Source organism: Danaus plexippus, chromosome 2 (genome assembly GCF_018135715.1).
Source record: "Danaus plexippus chromosome 2, MEX_DaPlex, whole genome shotgun sequence".
Classification (NCBI taxonomy): Eukaryota; Metazoa; Arthropoda; class Insecta; order Lepidoptera; family Nymphalidae; genus Danaus; species Danaus plexippus.
Genome location: NC_083537.1, coordinates 2,323,826 through 2,335,198, shown reverse-complemented (window position 1 = coordinate 2,335,198; position 11,373 = coordinate 2,323,826). Strand labels below are relative to the sequence as shown.

Here is an 11,373-nt window from a genome sequence, read left to right as displayed (position 1 = left end):
TTAGCCTATTTATTACCGAATTAAAATATGTTAAAATATATAGGTAATTTGAAAAGGATTCATTTTGAAATAGTTAAAACCTTAGAAGTACTTTTTAACATATAAAACTCTGATACAAGGGATTTTCTTTTCATATTCTTTATCTCGAAATAATCAAAAAAAAATTCTCTGTGAATTTAATGTGACAAATAAGCACTTACCATTTCGTCGATATCAATATAATCGTAAAATATTTAAAGTTCCCATCTCAGTTAAATCATCACTTATATAACGTCTTCAAGCTTCAGAGCGAGTTTTAAATTTTTAAGATACTCTGACTATAAATAAAAAAAATAATGTTACAAAACTTGCATGTATCGTGCACAAATAGTTATATCGTTATAAATAAAATGTTTAAAACTTTTAAAAAATAATTCAACATATTTCTGAACATAGACAGATTTGAATTGAACTTAAATTTACAATACGTCGGTTAGACATTCAAGTTCACTTAGAAGGCTTTCGCTTTAAGAGGACAACTTCCAGCGCCGGATTAAGCCAGCGCGGGGCCCGTACTATATTCTGTTAACGTAGCCCTTGGTTTCTTAAGTTCCTCAAGTTAAGGGTATTAATTAAAATAAAACTACTACAAATTAACTATACTGGACTTAATATGGAAAAATTTAGAGATAATATTTGCTATATCGACTTCTTTTAGATAATTATGCTCCATATTCAACGAAGTCAGATGATTAAGGCGTTCTTAGCCTATGTTACTTAAACAATTTTTAATTTGTTAAAAAGGAATGAAATGAATGAAAGAATGTTTTAATGTTAAAAAAGAAAGTTTTCCATTACAGTAAGTGATCGTGAGAGAAAAGTACTTCCAAGTGCTTAAATTTCTACAAAGTTGTCGAGTGTAGTAAAACCGCTGAAATGGTTGCAATTTGTATTTCGCTGGATTCGTCTGGATGTCTGTTGTTGGTATTCTTCACAGTTGGTCAAATCTATGGCGCTTGCCTCAATATCTGAAAATATCAAAAAGGGCCTGTCTGGTATTAAGGTCTTTATCAGATATCTGCATCGTTTATCTGTACCGTTCCAGGAAATTGTCATTATTCCCAATTGTAGCTTTTTCGTCGTTGAAACTAGTCCGTAAGGTTTATTATGGTACACCGCTTTTTATTAACGTTATTGAAAATGTCATTTAGAGCTTGCTTATTAGTGATAAATAAATATATCCAAATCTAAATACATTGGAAAATTAACTTTAAAAAGTTTGTAAAATACCTACTAATTTTTATGACGAAACCGAGTTTTGATTTTGAAGTGTAAGTGAGGCATACCTGAGCGCTTCGTATTTAAAGTATCTAAGATATTTTAATCTCTTGTTTAAGTTAATATTTTTCTCTTAGAGTCAGAGAGTCTTAAACGGGCGTATTAGCAATAAGGTCAGCACTTCTCTCTCAGCACATTACAAGATTATAACAACATAATTTTAAAATAAAATTTCAATGCTAGACTAATTATCACATGATATTTTGACAAAAATATTTTCTTCCCAAAGTTATTTATATCTTTATAACTCGATCTGAAATAATCAATATTTTTAAATCTCACATTTTTACCCATAACAAGTACGTAATATAGTATCCAAACCTAGATATTCAGGTACATAGCAAAACAAAACAAATACAAGTTTCACAAAGCAGCTTACTCAGTCACATACAACGACAACACATATGCCTCACAAATAGGCTTTACTCGGGTCATATTCACATCAAGCTTTACATTAGTTGCAGTAAGCCAATACACGAGATCTATTACAGATTTACATTCGGTCTATACTCAACCAGACCCTCAATGGTACAGGCCACGTGGACTGTGTATCAAGGTCACCACAACGATGTGTACCCTGGTTTTACATGTGTCTGTTTTAAGTACACAAAACAACTAAAACAACAATTAGTTATAGTCTTGTATATGTTCAACCAAACAGAACTGAGTAGGGTATTCATAAAATGAGCAACAAGAAAGTTCTCAATGAATTTACAAACAAGGCAGACCGAATGTCAGGTGTCCATTCACAAAGCCACAACACCATAAACCCTACTGCCGCCTTTCTGGTCTTGTCATAAGAGCCAGTCGACAATTTAAGTTCATATATATCATTAGGGAGAGTGTTCATAACTTTGTAAGGGAAACTCACACCATAATCTTATTATCAAGTATTTGAGATCTTTCGATAAAGAAAGCTAAATCCTTTATATTAAACTTCTAAAGTGGACACTTATTTTTATCAAGGTACTCGTCTTGTTTACTTTTATTTATGTAGATCAATTCATCTGTACACTTCACTGTGTACGCAACTCTCGAAACGCTTCTCGTTCAGTTTGAACCTTCACACATAACATCCGTTATCAAAGAATTTACCTATAGGATGTAGACTCATTACGGATGAGAGGGTTTAATACAGAGTATCGTGATTTTATTTATGTTTAATGACAATGTATATTTGCTACTATTTCCACGAAACTTTACCATTCTCGTTCTTTATAATAAACTTCGATTCTGAGAAAACTTAAAATAGTAATGCACTATCTTTCTATCTAACCGTCTTCTTGGTGCACCTCGGGTGTAATATTCAATTTTCAAATTTAAATCAAACATTTTACTTGATCGCAAATTAATAGTGTAAGCGTCCCAAATAAAGAAATCGTCTTAATTATCGTTTTACCTCATCACGGTCGTACATGTACAAGCTGTACAACAAACAGTACTTTGTATATGCTTGCACAATAATTAGAATATATTTAAATCAATTGCATTTTCTTAAAGTAGTGAATACGTCTGCATGAACCACATTAAAGAGTACTTTATTATTTCCTTGTGGCAAAAAAATTTAATACACTTTCATAAGATTTAATACTCTTGCAGACGATATCATCTACATGAGCGTACAAGACACTTGTTTATGTGGTATACAAAAGACACAATGTGTTTTTTTTAGCGAATTGCCTCAAGGCCGTAAACCAAAAATGTTTAAGTATTAAACGCGTAGTCTTTTCTATATCCAAGTGTTCATAGTGGAATACACGAGACAAGCTCAAAGGAAATGTCTTAGCGATGTAACATAAATAACGTTCTTTTCCCCTCGCAATATTTATTTTGTAATACAGTAGGGAATTCCGTTTAACAATTACAGTAAACACATACAGTTACAAATACAGTAGAGCAGTCCAGCACCTTGCAAGGATCAGAATGAGTTAAGTGGTCCCAGATATTTTCCGACTGTCCTGATCAGGAAATATCATATTATATAAATTAAATTTCATAGGTAATTTATATTTTTAGTTTTTTTCCATGGCTATAGTTAAAAGTCACATTTGTGAGGACTATAAAATTTACAGTTTGCTTTAAAAAAGTATTATATTTGGTTTGTTATCTTTAGTAGCCAAAAAAAAAAATAATAATTTACCGTTTACGTCTCATAAGGAGCTGTCGCATTTATACATAAATCCATCTGCAAATTTGCTATAACTGATTATCGAACTGCATTCCAGAAAAACAGCGCAAGGCAAAAATAATGACCCGCAAATGATAAGATATTATTAAAATGCTGGGTTAGATTAAAGTAAGTTACCTGCCTATTTTTATGATTTTTAAGTGACCTTATAATATAATAAGTGACCTGATAATACAATAAATTATGACTATATATACTCGTTCCAAGAATGAAATGATGTGAGTTCTGGACAGAACCAAGTTTTTTAGTAGGTTTTAGAGAGATTTAGCCGTTATACCTCTCGTTCCCACTTCTACCACGTATAAATCCACGACGAAACTATTTCGAATGAGTTCGTTAGTGAGCTCGTAATATTTGTCGACCTTGATGGTATGGTTTTTGGGGATGTTAGTTTCCCAAGGAACCGTAAGCTCTATCATCACAACGCGCTTTAAAATTCGCGAATACATAAATATGTCTGGTCTGGAGGCCGACGCACAAATATCCTCGGAGATTTTGTATTGTTTTTCATACGTATCCATCATTATAGTCCAAACCGAAGCCGCTTTAAGGATGGAGTAAGGCTTGACGTTTGATTTTATAGTCCTAGTGCCCTCTCTCACTCGCTCGTTTGTGGTTATTTCCCTTTGCGCTCTGGCTACCGAAAGACTAACCGCTTCACGTATGATTTCCAGAACCCTATCGTGACGATGCGAGTATTGACCGCTATCCAGGAGTACTTTACATCCCACTAACAAATGCCTAGCAGTTCCAACTGCCTTCCCACAGATAGAGCAAGTCTTTTCGGTGCCTTTACCCCATCTTACTAAATTACTCTGTTCTGAGAGAGTCCTTTGGAAGGCATTGAGAATTTTAGCAATGCTGGCGACCAATCAATGGATTAAGGTGCGCCATTTTAGTGCTAATGGGATGCAAAAATCTGCTATGTCTAACCACACGTTCTGCATTTCTAAACTCGTTGCATGGATCTTATATTTATCATTCTCGTCTTGCCGATCCGTATCTTGGACTTTCTTACTAGATCTTAACCCTACTCTGTTACTTTGTGCTCCTATCATAAACTGCTTGTGGAATGGAAGCCTTAACTCTAGCTCGTGGGCATCTTTGTCTTTTGGAGGCGATGTAACGACGTCATCATGGGATTTCCCCAGGATATATCTCTTGGAAACTCTCAGGTGTTTATAGATCACCGATGGCCTTTTTAGACTCATCCCAAAACTATTGCGATCCCTGAATAAAGCCGATAAATCAGCCGTTAGCGCGAGCCCGAGCCACAGCTTCAACATCTTTATGACGCCTGCATCTAATTTTGACAAAAGGGTTTTATTAAAATCATAGACGAGGAAAGGCCAATTTAAACGTGAAGTTAGGTAATTGTTGTAGATCTCAGCTTTTTTGACGTTACTGATCTGTTGGCTATCTACCTTAATAAGGTCATTTAAAAAGCTATCTACTATTCCTTTCAAAGATGGAGTACGACCTATATTATCAATCTGACGATCGAGAATTTTAAATGGTGCATTTTCCGTAAGCGTAGAAACGCATTGACCGCCTAACGATAATCCCTGATCGTATGAGGTATATCTGGTATTCCGCCTACCAACACACAGACAGTGACATTTATTTGGTTTTGTCCTCAATTCATCCGTCCCCACTCACAGAATTTATCCACTTCATCCAATAGAACTTGACAGTGTTTGGGGTTACGTGTCAGTATTGGAAGATCGTCAGCGAAGGCTAAAATGGATTCTATGTATTTATTATCGAACTTGAACCCCTATTGACACCTCCATTTTTTCTCATTACTGATTAGTTTATCAAATAAGATATTAATTACAATATTAAATACTATTGGAGATAAAGAATAACTTTGAAATAGTCCTACATTGTAACTCAAAGTTTTTGAAGGGCCTTCTTTAGTTATTATAGAATTTAACTTTAATTTTGAGTAATATGACGCGATCACATCACTAACCACGGGTGGAAAGTTGTACCATCTTAGCGCGAATAGCATTAATCCATATTGTAACGACCCTAACGCGTTCTCTAAGTCTATTCAACAGACTGTTATTTGCCTCTCGCTTTTCCTAGGATCATTTAAACTTTCCGATAGCAAAGTGTTGTGTTCTAGCCATCCAGAGATCCCGGGTAAAAACTCTTTCTGGTGATTTGGCCTAACATACTTGTTATTGAGCATGAATCGCGTCATTTTCGTTTGTAGAACTGAAAAAAATATTTACATATAGTATTTGTTAAGGCTAGCGGTCTACATCTTTTGGATCAGTAACTCGATCTTTTTTAGGAATGAGGACAAATATTGCTTTCCCGAAGCACTCCGGGATTTGCTTCCTTGACCAGATTTTATCGTATATATTTATGAGATGTTTACGAACCGAAGAACATTTTTTAAACATTATATATGGGATACCATCGGGTCCCGGTGCAGATTTAGACGATTATCTCTGTATCTGACTACTTCTTTCCTCTAGCGTAGGTGGAGTGCCGTGGAATTCCATGTTTTTATTCGTTCTTATCCGTATAGAGTCCTACACTTTTAGGCACTTCGTATGTGCTCTTAAATGATCGTAAATTTCTTCGTTGGTCAAGACAAGCTGTCCGCGTTTTTCACAAGGGATTTTATCAAAATCTATTTCCTGTTTGCCCGCTCGAAATAATCGCTATATTCTGCGGTTTGCGCCGATGTTCCTTAAATCAATTTTAGAATTTAATCTGTTATAGTTATCACATTTTTACCCCCGAATAATATTTACATCTTAAATTGTATACACGAGTATTACATTTTAATATTACACGTAATAGTAAAAGGACATACTCGTACTTCAATTAATTTTATTTAATGTTCGGTAGTTTTAGGTACTTATAAATATATCACATACAAAACAAATAAATGCATAATATATAAATTAGCATTGTAAGATTTTCCTACTTTGATTTTATAAGTGTTAACATCACGGATTATTTTTGGGTATTAATTGTATAATTTTTGGAGTATTTGTTCTTAGTTAAAGTTTTTCAAATAAAACTTTGGGTGTGATTTCGATTGATAGACACTGCACAGACATAAATAAAAACACAATGTTATCATGAAAAAACACTTAACGATACTATTTTTAAAACAACTTTTCTTGATATAGACAGATGATCTTGATATAGACAGATACTTGTTATGCGCTAACCATTCATTATATAATAATTTCAGAACACACATTTAGTGTAGTTATTTTTTATATCTTATTAGTATAATAGTATTTAATGTATGCCACTTTAATGAATATATAAATATATGACCACTTTGTACGATACGTTAAAAATTAGTTTGATATTTGGATATTTTATTACAATTACACAATATATTTATTAGAATGTTTCTCAAGTTTTGAGAGTTTTGGTATATACTTAAATAAAATTCTGGGTTAAATATTTTACTCCTGAACGACTATAAAAGAAATTGCAACAATGTCGGCGGGCGATAGATTAAAAATAATTCGTATTTTAATTTTAAAATTTTATTTATGAACGTATAACACCAAGAATAGATTTGTCCAAAGGCATATTTTTTTTTGTTTTCGGTATTTTCTTCCTTATATTTTGGAAGGTCGTTTGTAAATCATAAAGGGTTTTAGAAACACAAAATGATAATAATTATCTTTGAAGGTTATAATACTGGGTTGTAATAAAAATTACACATTTGTTTATTTAATACTGAGATTATTCAGTTATTATCGTCAATGGTCAGGGGTTGGTTCATGTCAGGTTCATAGTTGGGATCAATAGATCGTGTCCTTATAATCTCCTTCAGTACATAAGCGGACTTGCGAGGCGTACGAGTACGGTTTGGGTCGTTGTAGTCGACTTCATACAGACCGAAGCATTCCCTGTCAAAAGAAAAGAGGGAAATTCGTTTATAGAAATGTTGTGTATTTAAATGAAACTAATTTTATTCGGATATACTACGCGTGCTTTATTTTTGTCCCGGGTCCCAGGTGTTTGATAGATTTCAGCCCCCCCCTCCCTTAAAAATATAAAATCCCATGTCCGTGACTACACCGTTAGACCTCGGGACACCGTAAGCGCATTCTATCGGCATCCAGAGCGGTACGCCAGAAAAATAAGAAATCATTGGCGGTAGATGATAAATAACAGGACCAACTGAGAGACTCGTTTGCCCGTGATCACGGTTACTGAAAAGTAACCGAAACGTCGGAAGTATGTAGTTTATTACAAAAATAAAGCACGCGTAGTATATCCGAATAATATTAGTTTCATTTAAATGAATAAAACTAGCGAAAATCTTAGATCTCATAATGTTGTGTATGTCTCTCAAGTCTTTATTTATCTATGAACTTTATCCACATCTTTTAACATTAACTTACGTGTATCCTTGTGACCACTCAAAATTATCCATGAGACTCCAGGCCGTATAACCTCGTATATCAACGCCGTCGTCGATAGCATCTAGGAGGGCGTTTAAATATCCTCTGTAATATGTCACCCTGTCTTTGTCGTCGATTCCACCATTGGTCGCAAATCCATTTTCAGTGACCAATATAGGGGGATTTCCGTATTGATGGCTGATGTAGTTAAATAATGACCGAAAGCCCCATGGAACGTACTGGAATACACATTAATAATTGAAATAAAACGTTTACATATTAGTAAACCTTTGCAATTACTATTGAAAATATTAGAAGTCATAATGATTTTAAGAATTAAACTAATGCTGTCATATAGAAGAATATCCAAATTATGTTATAATTGTGGGGAATTCAAATAAGGTGCTGAATATAATCGTAACAACGTTTCCTTTTGAAAACTGTTTTTTGATATTTTTTTAGGGAAATTAAAATTGGTAGTGTAAAAAAGTACCTTAGTGCTATTGGAACTTCCAATTTTCCACTGAGGTAATTGATATTGTGTTGTTTCAACATCGTCGTCGTATGATGGTACAGGATGTACTTCAGGTGCGCTCTCATTTCTATAAACAATATATGTGGAATAATGATTAAGTCCAAAGAAGTCAGAGGTTCCTTGTACAAATTTAACTTCCTCGCTAGATAACTCTGGTAATCTGGATCTGAGAAAACCTTGTGCAGCACTTTTATCCGCTATCCTCTTTATCATTTCCGGAGGAAAATTTCCACTTTTTGAAAATATTGGATGAGCATAAACCTCCCACTGGAATTTATAGTAATTATTTACAAGCTGTTGTGAACAAAACATATTTTTAAACTAATGTATATATAATGGATGTTCGTAGTCCGTCAATGTACGTGATACCTTTCTTATTCAGATATTAACAAAAAGTCCATCGAAAGCCTCCTTTTAAATATATAAGGCACACATGAAAATGCACGTTTTTTAACAGGATAAAAATCTATTAGTGAAAATAAAATTAAGAACTATTTCATGTACTAACATAAAATTGTCTAGCATCCCGGGCTGCTTCCTCGTCATTTACTGTTTTGGGTTGATGCCATTCGGCGTTTATTGTAATGAATATTTTTCCATTTTGTTTCACCCGAAATTCTTGATCATAAATGTGATAAGCTCTAGCGTGACCTAATAGTACGTTCTTCATGCATAAGTAGTCAGCTATACCTTGTATGTTTAATGCTGGTGCAAATATATCTTTTCCATAGCCAAACTCGCAAATTTGATGAGGTTCATTAATAGTGATAAAATATTTTACTCTATCACCAAAAAGTTTAAATATAACTCGCGCGTAGTCTCCAAACCAATTAACAATTTCACTATTCGTCCAGCCTCCCATCTCTTGTATTTTCTGTGGCAGGTCCCAATGGTATAAAGTAACTAACGGCTGAATGTTATATTTTAGCATTTCATCAATTAAGTTGTTGTAATACGCTACTCCAGCTTTATTGATGTAATCGGGAAAACCAGTAGGAAGGATTCTGGTCCAAGAGATAGAAAACCTGTAAGTGTCGAGTCCTAATTCTCGCATCATTTCCACATCTCTTTTATAGAGATAATAAGAGTTGTCGGCGACATCACCATTAGAGCAGTCCAGCACTTTGCAAGGATCGGTATGAGTTAAGTGGTCCCAGATATTTTCCGATTTTCCTAATCAGGAAATTTCATAATATATAAATTAAATTTCAAAGGCTTTATGTTTTTAGCTTTTTTCATCGCTATAGTTAAAAGTTACTTTTGACTACAGGACTACAAAATTTACAGTTTGTTTAAAAAGAGAATTGTATTTGATTGTTATCTTTATTAGAAAAAAAAATTACCATCCACGTCCCAGGCTCCTTCAATTTGATAAGAGGCTGTCGCCGTACCAATCATAAAGCCATCTGGAAATTTCCTCACCCTACTTATTGAATTGCAGGCTACAAACAAGACATTGAGTCGAAAAATGGATCTGTGAATATTTTGAAATATCCTTGTTAGTAATTTCCACTCATAAAAGTCAAAGTTTAGAGGCCTCTGTTCTGTTGAACGAGGTTATTAAAAGTGTAATGCTACTTACGCTACAACAAAAATTAATAACATTGTTGATGTTTAATTATCGACTGATGTTGTAGCACAAAATTATGATTTTTTATACAAGTGAAACTTGTAAAAAATATTGGAGGTTATAAATTTTTATCTGAAAAATAATTTAAACAAGTAATGAAATCTCCGTTAGCGTGATCGCGGTACTGTATCGAGGGTTCCGTATAGAATAATCTGTTGAAAAATTACTTATGTATAACCGTATTCTTCATTTTATTATTTTTAACCCAACATATTTGACCACTACAAAAGTTTAGCTAATTCCCTTTCAAGCCAGTCAAATATTATTTCCGTTTTCTTAAACCTTAATGTGTAACCTTTAACTACCAACACCATATAAGACAATTAACTATTTAAACATTCTCTAATAACGAAGACAGTAATTCTCGCCGAATGATAAAGCGACAATAAACAAGATAACAGTTGAAGAACTCGAGCTGCTAAGATAACAACTAATTAAATGCAAATATCAAAAATTTGTATTTGATAAAACCTACGGCAATAAACAGGTAATGAAATATAATGTACTTAAGATAATAACATGAAACAGGTACAATTATTTAAAAACATAATATAGTAAAATACTTTTAAGGAGCAAATCGAAAGATACATGATTTCTTTTTTTATACATTTGTATTCAGCGATACGGATACATATAGTGTAGACTGGCATAGACAATACTATATACCACCGGAAGTAAAATAAATAAATAAAAATGACAGAAGAAAAATAAACAAAAAAGTCGACCTTTATGGCTTATGAGGGATTCCTTTCAAGTTATCTTTACAATAAAGGACCTTGATGAGGTGTATTAAAACATATGTAGGTGTATACACATGACAAGAATTACTGTATACAAATAAAAATGTACTAATACAAAATAAAACGACAATTTGCAACATAATAAATGCTTAGACACAATTGACGATTTAAAATCTATACTGAGATGGAAACAGATGTTTTAGGAAGCGATTTGAGCAAAATAATACTCCTTTACGTTGATTATAAAAGAAAGACAAGCAAATATCAATTATGAACATTAACAGGCAAATGTTAACGGGTAAAGGTATGGAGTGTGCGTAGTAGGAGTAGGAATGTTCAGGAATTTTCAGGTTACGGTCATTCTTAAATCACAGGCTTCATAAGAGTTACCAAAAAAAAACAAATGGTTTCTTAAGATAACAACCATTATCAGAAATATACATAAATATAATATAAAGAAAGCTGTGGATATTCGTATGTATTAACAATCTTGAACTCCCCTGGGCTTATATTGACGTCTTGAATATCGTAACATATAATCACTTATCATAATTTTATCTCAGAACAAT

General features: G+C 33.3%; 2 protein-coding genes across 3 annotated transcripts in view; one reads left to right on the top strand and one right to left on the bottom strand.

The window, feature by feature from the left end:
- The window catches only part of LOC116765331 (G-protein coupled receptor 179), a 102,184-nt gene that overhangs the window by 56,733 nt on the left and 34,078 nt on the right, over positions 1 to 11,373 (top strand). The window lies entirely within an intron of this gene.
- Positions 7,029 to 10,443, bottom strand: LOC133318730 (myrosinase 1-like). Its single transcript, XM_061522329.1, has 7 exons — positions 10,232 to 10,443; positions 10,017 to 10,136; positions 9,778 to 9,908; positions 8,943 to 9,607; positions 8,393 to 8,701; positions 7,900 to 8,138; positions 7,029 to 7,401 (listed from the first exon to the last, which is right to left on the bottom strand). The coding sequence occupies exons 2-7, from the start codon at positions 10,037 to 10,039 to the stop codon at positions 7,239 to 7,241; spliced, it is 1,530 nt and encodes a 509-aa protein (XP_061378313.1). The 5' UTR covers positions 10,040 to 10,136; positions 10,232 to 10,443; the 3' UTR covers positions 7,029 to 7,238.

Excerpts from the sequence above, each read along its gene's own strand:
- LOC133318730 (XM_061522329.1), bottom strand. The coding sequence starts at position 10,039 with ATGTTATTAATTTTTGTTGTAGC. Across the intron at positions 9,909-10,016 it reads TTATTAATTTTTGTTGTAGC|ATCCATTTTTCGACTCAATG; the intron begins GTAAGTAGCATT and ends AAATATTCACAG. Across the intron at positions 7,402-7,899 it reads GAGTGGTCACAAGGATACAC|GGAATGCTTCGGTCTGTATG; the intron begins GTAAGTTAATGT and ends TTCTTTTGACAG.